Genomic DNA, 14,129 nt, shown 5'->3' with positions numbered 1-14,129 from the left:
TGCAGAGTGGACAGGTGCCACCTGGTTCCTGTCCAGGAAAAAACAATTTGTTAAAGTGTTTTCTGTGTATCAGCATGGGTAGAAAAGACCTCCAGTCAGTGTAATGACAATACGGGGAAGCTTCCTGGTGGTCCCTTTGAATCCTGGTTAGGAAAGCTGTACCAGCTACTTTCTGGGAAGGTTTCTGTAAAGAATAGATTTTTTTAAAACATTCTGACATTGGCTCATAAGCTTTTTTTTAATCTGCTACTGTCAGTATTCAAAAATAACCCACGTGTTCTCAGTGTATAGATTCAGAGATAACTGCAGATTAGACAAATAATATGCAGAATATGTACTTAGAGGAATGAGAGTCCTGTCATTTAGGGGCACAGATCAGTCACTCGGGTCTGGGTTTTGTTTTCCCTACCCCTGATTCTCGTTGTCTATCTGTTGCCTCTTAATGAGATCAGGTTGTAAAAGGTGTTTCCATTTTGCAATAATGATGTGCCTCTAAATTGCATAATTTGCAGATTACCTGGTTTGCACATTGGGAGGCTTTTCTGGGTAGTGAAAATTATATGCTAAGTGATTTCAGTCTAGGTTTTCACCATCTTGTCTCTTAAATTTCTTCTTTTTGAAGAGGAGGAGAAATTCAGTGATTTTATCCACTCTAGTTAAAAATGCAGTAGTGCTGTTTTACTGGAGAGGTTTGCTGTTCTCAACTCAAGTGCTGCTGTTGTAATTAAGGGCCCAGTTTCATTTCAGCCTTAAGCTTCCCTTCTCCACAGCTTTCCTTGTGGGGTAAAGTATTGTGACTGCTTTGTGAATTAAATTAGGGAATTGATGCAAATTAACACTAATTTGATAAAAAAAAAAGCTGTTTCTAGCCTGGGGCATCTCCTTGGTGCTGCTTGTGAGGGCAGTGGGTGCCAGCCCCTGTGAGCTGCAGGGCCACGAGGCTCCATCAGTGCCGGGGGTTGTGGTGGCACTGAAAGCCTGGAGCACATTTCCCTTTGGCTGCTGGGGCTGCACTTGCTTGTGTGCATGTGGATTTTAGTGGCAGTGTTCCGTGGCTTTTTTGATGTCTGTTGTTTGCCTGTAACCAGTGAAACAGCTCTGTGGTACTCACGAATTAAAGATGTTTAAGTAGCTGTTTTAAAATGGTGGGATAGGAAGACTTTGGCTCTGAGTGGGGTGTCTTTAAGGACAGGTTTTGTTGAGGGTTGAGGTGAACACAGCAGTGAGAGCTGGGGTTTGACTGCAGCCTCATGTGTGTCCTGTATGACCAGATACTGTTGAAGCTTGTGGAAGGTTTGGTTTGTTCTTTTAAGAAATCTGGATTTAGTAATCCCTAGTTTTAAAGAGGCTTAAATTTGTAATTCATGATATTGGATGTGGCAAGGCAAGCAGAGCAGCCCTGGAGGTGAGCCTGACACAGGACTGCACACACAGCTCAGGAAAGGCTCTCTGAAGGTAATGCAGGCAGCAAAAATGAATTGCAAAGCGGGGCTTCTCTTGCTTAGGAGCAGGCCACCCGAAGAAAGTAAATTGAAAAAACTCAGCTGGATATATTTAATAGCTAATCTCAAGTGCTGAAGGGTTATTAGTAGGGTAAATTTAATTATTTGTAAACTATGGCTGTTGTGGCTGTTAAGAGAATTCACCAATTCTGAACTATAGGCTTGTATGATGAATGATGAACCCAGAAATTTGAATCTTGGGGCAGCTGCGAAGCAGATTGCTGCAAATATAGGTTAAAATAATGTATCATAAGTGCAGCTTTAAGAATCTAGCTAAAAGAAGAGAATTAAAGCTTGGGAATTGTCCATATCATCATAACAAAAAAATATGATTATTTGCCATAGCCCCAGGTTTATGGAAATAATTCATGTCAAGAAAATGCTGGGATCGTTTTCTGAAGCAGATTGTACCTGTAGGGATAAAGTGCCAGAGAATAACCAAGGGAATACTGTCTCTCAACCCAACATGTGATTTCTAAGAAGAGATTTTCAGAAGTGTACTGTATGGCTGTTTTATGTGAGCTTTAGTAATGCAAATTTAGTTTTAACTTTTACTAATTTTTCTAATTAACAAAAATGAATTTATGGTCCTTACCTGTACTGATTGCTGAGCTAAGGGCAGATCCAATCTGCAAAGGAAGGAGCTTGGGGGAGAGTCCCCATCCACCACTTCTGTGGTGAGTGCAAGCAGGAGGATGATGAATGTCTGTGTCTGAAATGATCTTTTCTTTTCTCTGCTCCTGTGAATTTTCCATACCATTTCCTATAGGCTTGTAAGGGATTGTTATTAATGTCAACTGTATTACACCTGTTAACTGCCTGCCTGCAGTAGTACAGTGAGCAATAAAAAAAATAGTTTGCATATTTAATATTATTTTTATGTGAATCTACAAGAGCAAAAAGCGTGGATTGAATCTTGTGTATGTTGCTTACTATCTTATGTGAATTTCTGTAATGAAAGTTTTGTTTTAATAGTTAGCATGTTTTCTAATGTGGAAAAATTAATCCCTTACTTGTTCATCTGCTGACCCCAGTGAGAAGTATTTGCCTACTAATTCTACCCTTAAATGCAGGCTTGACAGGCTGAGAAATACAGAAACCTGTTCTGACGAGTGAGCTAAGGGAGTGTTACTAGAAATACATTTTTGCACTCTTTCTAGAGTTTATCAAGAGCAGAGGACAGAATTTGGATACATTTTATATGTCCTGAAAGCTATATTTGTGCTTGTGATATCACCTGGTGGATTGTGTGCAATTCTGCCTCATGGCAGGGAGGTTTGTCCCAGATGAAACCCTGGCACTCACTGAGGAGATGTGGATTACTCTGACTGGTGTATGGAACAGAATGCTTGCTGGGCTGAATTTATGTGAAGGGACTGAGAGTGATCTTCCTTTGTTACCCCAGACCAAGCCTTGATTTCACCTTTTCCCTTAGGCAAGAGGGAGCAGCCCTGACCCAGAGTTGTGATTGCACTTGGGGATGTTTTAAATGGGGGAAATGGCACTTATGTTTCATTTCTACTTGTGTTTTGCAAGGTGGGATGGTGTTGTGGGACACTGTTTGCCACTATCTGCACTCAGTGCTGTTCCAGGGAGCAGCTCTTTATGTTTCCCTCTGGGAATTGGGTGATTAGAAATTCTGGCATTCAAATCTGCTGTTTTGGTATGTCTATGGCCACTTCTTGCCTTTGTTTTAAGGATATTGATGCCTGTACAAAGTATAGTATAGATCATTGTGTCAGGTTTCTGCAGCACTGAGTCCCACTTTAAATGTTTGTGTTCAACAATAGCTTAGCCACCAGATATTAATTTTTACCCCTTTATTAGACCAGTGGAATTAGCCAAATTTTAAAATGTGGAATACTCAGAATTTGCATGGATGCAATGAATTTGAGGTATCAGAGGTAATTTGGATGCAAGTGCTGCACGTGTGAAATGAGCACAAGCCCAGAGAAACCCAGGGATAAAATGGAGGTGTTGGTGGAGCCACAGCAATCACAAAGCTGCTTCAGTTTTCCTGTCTGACTGCTCATTAGCCAAGTAGAGGTGCTTGTTGATGGTACCCCAGCTCCTGTTGTGTACCAGGCTTTTCACCCAGTTCTAGCTGGTCCTGGGGAATTTCCTGAACCGGTGATCAACTGGTTACTTCGGAGACTCATCAGCTGCTTATTGTGAAACTTTAAATTCATGTTGCTTCTGATAACCCTGATATAAAACAACTACAGTGATAGAAATACTATTGTAACATATTAGTCTCAGTCATTAATTTTTTAAAAGAGTAATCTAGATGGTTTTCATTACTTTTTAGAAATAGCAATAATAGTATGAAGGATTTTTTTTTAATGCTGGCTGTGCTACTTGAAGTAGGGATAGACAAAAATAATATTCAAGCCAATTTATGTTTGCCTAGACTGCAGAAAACATTGTGTCCTAGTTTGCAAATATGCTTCTGCACTGAGGATTAAGATATCACAGTTTGACAGTCAGCAATTGAAGTATTCTTCCATACTGATTTTGAATCACATATTACTAATTTTCTATATAACATATTAATGACATGTTTGGTATTTATTACTCCTATGAATATGAGCCAAATCTATCTGGCATTGCTCATGAATAGTACTGTTAATTCAATTTTATAAGTGGAACCGACAGATCTTTGTTTTTATTATAATTTTGCTATTGTTTACATCTTTTCAGGATTTGTCCTTGAAATAAAATTATTCTACCATAAAGCAAATGGTAACTTTTTATTTTTCAGTTTCCAGCTTGTTGTCTGAAAATGAAGCTGTGACTTCCAGGTTTCGAATACCAATAGAAATCACAGCAGTAAGGAAAGACAGAATCTAGCAGCTTTTTTTGCTGCTTTGTTAACAAGGAAGAAGATAATTTAGTGCATATTTCATCATTTCTATAGATGTGGTGCTCAGGGGTGTGGTTTGGTGGTGGATTTGGCAGTGCTTGGTTTGTGGTTGCACCCTGATGATGTTAGATGTCTTTTCAACCTAAGAGATTCTGATTCACTGTTGTCAGTCAAATAGCTTGTTACACAGAAGACCCAGCAAGAGCAAATTACTGCAGTGAGGTGATTCCTTGTTACTGCTCACCTGACTTCAAGAGATTTCTGATCCTCTGCTTTTCTTCCCACGCTGAAAGCATGTATTTGCATGAGGATCATAGCTGTCACAAAGCTGCAGCTCTGCTGTACGACACTGCTCATTTATTACTTAACAGTAGCAGTTGCCATAAATCAGTTCTAGTGCTGATTTTATCAAGAGTACAGGATGTTCCTGGCAATGCTTATTCTCAGATTCTAGCTGCAGTCTAGCTCTCTACCAAAGTAGCTTGTTTTCCATGTTCTATTAGTAGTCATATGCACTAAGCCTTTGTAGGTTCATAGCTCAATGAATTTTGTACTTCTGCAAATTAGTCTTTAAGAAGTTGCAGACTTCTTAACTAGAGTGTACTTCTAGTCTCAGATTTAAAAAAAAAGTAGATCATTTTTAAAGAAAAAAGAGGAGAGAACAGTGAGAGAGAAGAGAAAGCAAAGAGAGGATAAAGTGAAGGAGTTCCTTGCTGTTCTTCAGTGATTCACTAAAAGTAATTCCTGTCGCTGTACCCCCTGCAGTTCCATCCTCTGGTGCTTTGTAGTGCCCGAGCCCATCTCTCTCTTCCATCTCTCCTGTATTGCTCCTTGGGTTTAATTTCCTTGCTTTATGAAGGAGTAAATAGGCTTTACTGTACTATATCTTAGACTTTGTGTAAGCAAATAGATTTCAGGTGAAAACTGTGATGTATTGTTTGTGTTTCATTGCTATAACAAGTTTAGTATTGCTATCTAATAGCTGTCTCTTTTGCTGAATTTAATTTTCTGTGTCAGTGGCCCATTTCATTTGTTTGGATCAGAGCTGTAGTGTTGTTTTCTCTTTAATTAGAATTCAATGTCTGCTATAATGTAATATTTTCCAAAATTCAAAGAGTGATGCTCTTTGCTGTTAGATGGAATACTGTAGCTTATCTTACAAATATATCATAGAATTGAACTTCATTTAGACAATGTTCAAGGAATCACTGAGCTGTTCTGCTGGATAATCAGTTTTTCAGTTGACTGGCAGCTTGGCCTCTCTCCGCTCTCACAAAGGACTTTTGGTTCCTTTCAGAAATCTAAAATACATTAGCAGAAAAAGCAGCCATGTATTGCTAGAGAGACTGTGTTTCATAAGAGTTTGTTTATTTGAGATTTGCATTTAAATAAGCAAATAGGATATAGGTTTTTTTAAATACAGCACTTGAGCTATGAACATTGAATATAGATTTAAGATGCTCTGTGAATTCTGTGAATTTTTTGAGTGAAAAAAATTATAGTAAGGCTTCAAAAATATATTTAGCCATCTGCACTGTAAGGTTATGAAGAAAATTAATCAGTAACAGTATTGAAAGGGAAGACAGAGGCAGGAAGAATAAAATGAAGAAGCTGGGACAGATTAAGTAGTTGTGTGTCTCAATCAACCTAACCAAGTAGAAAGAGTTAACAAAGGAGCAAGGGTCAGGTCTGCGATTGTATATTCACATTAGGCAGGTTTCATTTGTTTTCTTTCTCTTACAGCAAAGATTTCACATTTAGTATTCTAGCTTTCTGGCCTGAGATAGATCTGCAGATGAAGACTTATGAAATGGCAAAGTAGTTTTTCCTAACATTGGAGCAAAAGACTTTTATCAGCTTTATTCAGCTTTATCTGTATTGCTTTCTGTGTGCCTTTTTTTAAATTTTTTTTTTTTTTAATCTGGTAGATACCATTCCAGTTTCCAATAGTCCCTGTTTCTATACATCAGGTTATATCTTTGGAGTTTTTTAAAAAGTGAACGTTACATCAGTAAATGAAGAGATCTCAATCTGAATGTGATGAATGTGTTTGTGTGAAAATGAATGTTCTTATGGCAGAACTATAATTTTTTTTGTGTGGCAGTAAGTGATATGCATGAAAACATCTGGATAATCTCATAAAATTTGTTTTCTCAGGGCAAAAAAAATTGGTGTTTTGGACTTGATATTTTTATTTTTCTCCAGATACCCCATCACAAAGGGTGCAGTTTATTCTTGGAACAGAAGATGATGATGAGGAACACATTCCTCATGATCTCTTTACTGAACTTGATGAAATCTGTTGGCGTGAAGGAGAGGATGCAGAGTGGAGAGAGACAGCAAGGTGAGTGTTTTCTTAACTTATGAATTATCTGTAGATATTGGTTGCTGGTGTATTGAGGAATGATTTCAAAGCTGTAGCAAGCTCAGGGACGGATTTTGGATATAAAGCTTAAACAAAACCGTAATTTTAATCCTTAGTCTGCTAGAGTTATAACAGCATTTGTCATTGCCCAGAGCCAAACCTTTTCGTTTGGATTAATGAATATAGGTCAGAATGAATACCAATGGAAAAAATTATTGTAAATATACCATATATGTGAATTAAAAATCATTGGGTCAATTAATATTTTATCTTCTAATTTAAAGAATCTTTCAAACTTCATATTTTATTTGAATCCTCAAGAAACTGATAAGGGTACCATTAAAAAAGATTAAAGTGAGGAATGAGATTACTTTTGCAGCAATAAAACTTTGACAGATTCTAAGTCTCCATGAACAGTTTATTTTGAGAATGGATATTCAGTCCTGGATTATTTTATTTCTGCAAAATTAGTGGAAAGACTTTTAGATTGCACTTCTGCTGTGAAAAGAAAAATAATACTGGTACAGAACTTTTCTTTTAATTGTATATTTTTTTCCTTGACATTTAAATGGGAGATGATTTGCTTAGTTTTATTAAGAATTTACATTTTACAGCAATCTTTGCTTTATTTTTCATCTCAAAACCTTAGTTCTTCCTCTCCCTGCTAGTTGTTGACAGTGTTCCTCAATGTTGCCCAAAAGTCTGTGTAATATATATCTGGTAGAATATAAATTGCAAAATTTCTGTAAGGATTTTGTGGGCAACTGTGTATGTGGGTTATCTGACATGAATATGACTGGTAGTTTTCTTTCTAATTTTACTGCAAATTTCTGCTTTCCTTGAGGGCCAAAAAATTTTATGACCTTCCCTTCTAGTATCTGTTCATAGGCAGCATAGACAGATGCTAAATACAGATTTTTATGTGTTGAAAATTCTCTTATGGGGATTATGCTACAACATGAATGCAGTAGTGTTCCTAAATAATATTATTAATATTCAGAGAGAGAAAAGCTAATCAAGGTAATCATCTGCAATGTTCTCGTACTGATTAGGGCCACACAGAACCCCTCTAGCGGGGGTATCAACTTCTGTTGAAATTAAAAAGTAAAAGTCACTGTGTGTTATGTTATTTTTAAGCAGGGAAATAGCAACTTTTTTAGTTCAACTTAAAAAAAATCCCTTTTCAAATTATCAAAGAATTGTGTTTCTTAAAATTATAACAATTTCTGTTAGCAAGTGGTTCTAATGAAGATAGGATTTTCAAAAGGAGTAGGTGAAATAAATTTCTGTTTCGGTTGAACTGTCTATATGTACAGCCTTACCAATTGTTATTTGTGAAATGAAGAATTAAAAATGTTTAACAGAAACAAGATAAGATTGTTGAAAAAGGGCAGGAGAAAAACAGCCAAGAAAACTACATTTTTGGAGCTCAGAAAATACAAGAGTGACATGATAGCTAATAGTAAAATTTTCTTTAGCTTTAGCAGTAAGATGGGAATAAAGGAAGAGTGGGACTGTTGTGTGGAAAGAACTGATCAAGATAAATGGTCTTTTTCAGTTTGGATCTCAAAATTTCAGACTGCATTTTACATGAGGTGACTGGTTAGAAAAGGAGGAGATGGCAAGGGAAATACCAAATTCAAAATGAAGATGAGACTCATAGTGCTTTTCTGTGGAAATAAGAGGGTGCAATAATTTCCATCCCAGAAAGGTGAAAGAACATGTATTTAATGGGCAGGGCAATTCCTGTCTTTCTGTGAGTCTGTCATGTGTGTTCTACTAATCCAAACAGCAATACTATTAAAGAAAGGATAAAAATGGTTGGGGCAAACAGAGCCCTTGTAGTCCAATTTCAGAGCCATAAAATGCTTGAAGGAAAGAAAAATTAGAGACTTGGAGATAAGTGGAAAATTGGATCAAATGCAATACAGTGGTATATCATGTCAGACTAAGTTAATAATGCTCTTTAATCAGATAATTGATTTTTGTTTTTCTGTCAAAGGAAAAAACAGTGGATGTAAATTTTTTTAAGTGAAGCATTTTATATGGTACAGCAGTGGGAATGTATTACTTAAACTGCATTCTAGTGTAAAAATTCTATTAGCAGGTCAGGAACTTTGAAGAGGTGCAGCAGGTCATGCTGAGAGATTATATACTATTAGTGTGAAAGGTAGTGACAGCTAACTTCTGAAGAATTAGGCTTAGTAAATAGATTTATTATTGAATTAAAAAATAAGATTATCATAAGGAAACTTGCTGATAATAAGAAATTAGGAGGTATTTTACTCTCTAGAAATAGATAAAGATATCATACACAAAGAATCAGGTGGCTTTGAGTAGAATAATAGAAATGGGGTGGTGTTTAATATGCAAGATTATGTGCTTAGAAATGAATACAGTGGATCACTTTAAATAACTGTGGTTGATTCAGGACTTCAAAATTATTGATTTTGACCAAACATGGTATGGAGAAGATACAACCTGAATTTGTTGCTGTTCCAGGCTTAATATATGTTTTTCATCTGTGTGTGAAATATCACTTGGAAATATTTGTAAATCTTACTGTTTGTATTTGGATGTAGTTCCAGGTAGAGATTAGTTATGTTCAATGAGGGTGATAGCACCAAGTGGTCATGTATTCATTTCACCAAGCTCTGCACTTGGTGCACCTGGACTGAAGTGTTGGGTTGACTCTAGTGAAGTACCTCTGTATCTTGGTATTTTCAGTTTGATTGAAAGTGCACTGGACTTTTCTGTTCCAGGATCTGATTTAGACTGTCCCATCCATGGAATTAGTTAGAGAGCAGAATGGAATTAATAGCTTGGTTATGTTGATATAGGGATAAAATTAATTGTTTTTCTCCATCACTTGATTTCAAGGCAGAAGAATCACGTATGTTTTAAAATCAATAGCCATTCTTACAATAGTTTTTATATGTGGCCCAGCTGAACAGTCATGCATTCTCTCTGGAGACAATGTATAGTTTCTGTTTTGAAAAAAAATTTCTGGTAAGTTTGTGGAGAAATATGCTGAAGTGTAACAGTTGGATTAGTTTTATACAGCCAGATAGTGTAGCTGCAAGTTGCAGGTGTTGGGAAAGCAATTTATGTGTCATGGCTGGAAAGTAGTGCCTAATTCGTAGCAAGTTTTACCCAGACTTTTACAACTCATTTATCTACTAGTATCAATCCAAAATATCTGGAGAATATAATTATCTTTGTGTAGCAAAAAAAAAAAAAAAAAAAGTAGTATGGAGGAAAATAGAAAGAACCTTGGAATCAGGAGGAAAGTGCTTTAGCTTAAATTTTATTGCACAGTTAGGAAAATAAACTGGTGTCCATAGTTTAGAAAGTACATTGGTAATAGTGACTAGAAAATGGATGGGTTAGGGAAAGTTAGGAATTGTAATGGATTTTTCATGGATCAAAACTTTCTTCCAAAGAAACTGGGCCGCAAGAATGAGGTTTCTCACTCCTGCTTTGTTCCTGATGTGCTGGTGTTCTTTGGCTGGTTTTCAAATCAGTGTGGGCAGGCACAGGCTCATGCGGAAATTGATACAAATGGAAAGATTACATTAAATCCATCAAATCTATGTTGAGCAGGTTGTGAGTACATGCTCCATCTCTCTGCTGCAAACATACCACACTACAAAACAGATAAAGGACAAGTCACCCATTTCATATTGTGCAGAAAATGCAGTAACTGTGTCTAAAATGAAGAGCATGTGCACTCTTATAATAATGCCTGAGAAAGTGACGAAGATGGCTTTAGGAGCTAGGACGTACACATAAGGTGTATTTACACACACTAGCCTGAGTAATGTTTTTCACATAGTAACATGAAACTCTTGTTGGCATACTTTTTGTTCTAGCAAGCATTCTGTCAGAGGAACTAAACTGTGTGATCAAGAGACCTACCAGGCTGTACCAGTAAAAGAAAGCCATAAGGATGAAAGTGCTCTTCTGTGCAATCAGACATAACTAAGACAGCCCCAGATATGTTCCATCACATGGGATGCTTGTGACATGAGCTCAGTAGGGGTCAATGATGTTTCCCATGAAATTATGAAAGGCTTTTATCGGCCAATCATATCAGTTAACCGTAAGGGGTTAAACTGCAAAAGTAAATATATTTAAATTTGTCTTTGAGAAACTAAAAGGAGTACAAAATTGGCAATTTGAATTTGGATTTCAAAGCCATTTCTGTCATGGTGTCTTGCACATGAATTCAGAGGATTGATCAAATGGTATTACAAATTTTAAAACCACTGAACACTTAGAATTCAAAGACTGCATAAGATTAGAGTTGTTTAATGTTTTCTGCTACTGTTTTTCATTTGATATGTTAAATAAGGATTATCTGACATAACAGAAATATTTCTGAAAAGATAAAAGGTGATAAACAGTAACACAATGTTCCCTTGATGAAATTAGCAAACTTACAATATGCTTATTAAAATCAAAATAGAAATTTATTCCAAACGTCGAATGCTCTCAGCTGGATATGATTTAATTCCATGTCCTGGCCTGTTGGCTCATTGAGTAACAATGCATGATAATGTGTTTAAACTCCTAAGTTACAGCAACAGTAGGGAATGGGGTGCAACCCATACAATTATACTATTCCAGTTCATGGAAACCCAGATGATCACAATGGCAAATAAAATTATTTGAGCAGTAGCAATAGTTTCCTATGGATTTTTATGCACAATGCATAAGCTTTAATGCCTGACACTATAAACTCTAATTAAAGCTCTTTTCATGATTTAGATTTCTGTGTCCCTAGTATGTTACAAGCTCTGATAATAAGCCTGCCTCTGTGCAGTCACCTGTCTTAGACTTTTAGGAACATGCTTGTCTTTCATTGGTCTTTTAAAATCTGTTTGCAACTGGTCAGTAGATTTAAATTAGGAAGTATCAAGGGCAGACTGCAGCAGCATAATCAGATAAGCAGTGTTGAAGACTGACTTACATGAACAGAAGGTAATGCCAGTATGAGGTTTCTGATGATATTTTGTAAGACTGTGCTTGGATCATTGTTTTTAGAATATATGGAGCATGATTTTTAATCTCTTTTTTTGAGCACTCAGTTGAGTCAAGTGACACAGGTTTGTGTTGTGGCTGCAGCTGCTCAAACCTTGCCAAGCTGGCAGGGTGCAGGGCTCCATTCACACAGCAACGTTCCTGTGTGACTTCTCAGATTTTTGTTTGCTCATTTAATATTCTTTTAAGTGCAGTATTTATTAGTAGAGAGTTCAGTCTCAAGTAAGTTTGTCTGGCTGGATGGTAACAAAATACTTGATCCTTTCATGCCAGTTTCACACATCCTTTTACTTTACTGAAGTTTCTCCAAACTCCTTTTCATATAACATGTTATTCAATCACAGAAATATCATTGTATGCCAATGAATTAGTCAAAGTTCTTGTAGCGTACAAAGATAATTGCTTAATATATTTATCTCTTCTTCATCTCTGTGGTCAGAACTTAGGCTCAAATTGGTATAATGCAGAATTACAGAATGCAGAAGTAGGCAATGGAAGTTTCTCTCATATTTCCTAAAGAGGAAGAATAAAGTGAAATCTAAAGACATGTTTAACATCTTTGCGTGTTTCAGCATCCATAGAAGTAATTAATTTTTCATTTCTTATGCACAGTGCAGTCATTAAATTGATTGTTTATATAGGTGGTTGAAGTTTGAAGAAGATGTAGAGGATGGTGGAGAGAGGTGGAGCAAACCCTATGTTGCCACACTGTCACTTCATAGCTTGTTTGAGCTGAGGAGCTGCATCCTGAATGGCACAGTTCTTTTGGACATGAGAGCTAATTCCATAGAAGAAATTGCAGGTATGTATTGATGTTTCATTTACTGGTTATGAAAATCATTTAATAAAAATTAAATGCTTAACAAGAAAGTTATTGCATAGTAATCAGTTCAGTTTAGAAACTCCTAAATATTTTTCTCAATGTGGAAAAGACACTCATGTCTAGCACAGTTAGTAGATATTCTATTTATATTTTTTATGTGGAATCTGCTGCTTTAAGAATCAATTTTTGAATAAAGAAGAAAATTAAAATGGAGGAAAGAGGACAGTTTGGTTAGATTTAATTAGAGCTGGCATGTTCTCTGCTCCTGCCACGCTGCCTCACATGAATGAGGCGGGTGCTAATTTTCACAAACTTAATCTATTGCTATACTAATTGCAGGCAATCTATCTTAACCCCCCCCCCCCCAAACCCCCCAAATACAGGGAAGTATTTATTGCAATTAAGTTACATGAAAACAGATATGTCTCTGACTTGAGGATGAAATCAGGAGTAACGATACAATGTAAGGTTTTTAAAAGAAATTTTAGGTACATTAACTTCTTAAGATGAAGTTGAGTGCATTTTTTTCCAGTAAAATTTCTTTTGGCAGTTGCAATTCTAGAGCTTGTGTGAGCTTCTGAGCAAGACAGAACATAATGGATGAGTCTTCCCTCCCAAAAGTACAAGTGAGATTGAGACTAAATGCCATTTCCTGCTTTCCTGGTGTTTTCCTTAAAGACTGTAACTAGTTTAGGAAAGATACAAAAGACAAAGCAATAAAATTTTCTGACACTCAAGATTATCAAGAAAGCTGCTTTATGGATGATATATAAATCTATGTAAGTCCCATATAAGATTTATTTTACTTATTTAAATTATAGAGGAGATATTGCTTGGTGGGCTATATTTAACAGTGGAATTAAAATTGGCTCAGATACTGGTAGCTGCTTTTTTGTATTTACTTTTCCCAAATTGTTTATGTCAAAGTGACGCAAGATATTATTAATACAAATTTGCAGAAACTTGTGTGGGTTTCTACTCTGTCCTGAGATCTGATTCTCCCATGACTCATAGTCTGAATCAGAGCTTCAGAATTTGTCTTGATAATGATAAAACATAAACATGAAGAATAAAAAGTCAGATTAATGCAAAAAACTCCCAACCTCAGAGAACATTGTGGGATTTTTCTGTTTTTGGAAGAAATTGTGTATTTTCCAATATAGTGAGGCCCCAATTAATTAAGGTTTATAATCTCTTAATCCTTAGTTGTAGTGATTTTTAGTTAATGTGGCCAAGCATTTGAGCATTCATAACACTAATGTTGAAACTCAGCACAGATGTAAGTTGTTCTTCAGCAGAGAATATGGGGAGTTACCCTCATGCTATTTTAAGTCAGCCCTCGTTGTGGCTTATCCTGGTTTGTTGATTAGGAAAACCTATTTCTTCTGAGAAGAGGCTTTAGGATGACTTTCATTAATTGGCATGCCCCATTTTACTTTAAAAAGTACCTGTTGTTGTGGCAGATTTGGATGCCTTTTATTTGTTTTATTATTTGCTTGAAGTGGTAGGTATCCCTTTCTGATAAGGTGACCT

At 36.3% G+C, this 14,129-nt stretch overlaps 1 protein-coding gene across 7 annotated transcripts in view; it reads left to right on the top strand.

Annotated features, from left to right (window-relative positions):
- SLC4A10 (solute carrier family 4 member 10) overlaps positions 1 to 14,129 on the top strand; it is a 145,504-nt gene that overhangs the window by 69,597 nt on the left and 61,778 nt on the right. For all 7 annotated transcript variants that reach the window (XR_015804892.1, XM_088168140.1, XM_014880885.2 and 4 more), the window contains 2 exons: positions 6,571 to 6,709; positions 12,415 to 12,575. Coding sequence is in view for 6 of the 7 variants with exons in the window: in XM_088168140.1 (XP_088024266.1) it covers positions 6,571 to 6,709; positions 12,415 to 12,575 (300 nt within the window). In the remaining variant the exon portion in view is untranslated. The remainder of the gene's footprint in view (positions 1 to 6,570; positions 6,710 to 12,414; positions 12,576 to 14,129) is intronic.

Source organism: Sturnus vulgaris, chromosome 7 (genome assembly GCF_052056855.1).
Source record: "Sturnus vulgaris isolate bStuVul1 chromosome 7, bStuVul1.hap1, whole genome shotgun sequence".
Lineage (NCBI taxonomy): Eukaryota > Metazoa > Chordata > Aves > Passeriformes > Sturnidae > Sturnus > Sturnus vulgaris.
This window is presented reverse-complemented; position numbering and strand designations above follow the sequence as displayed.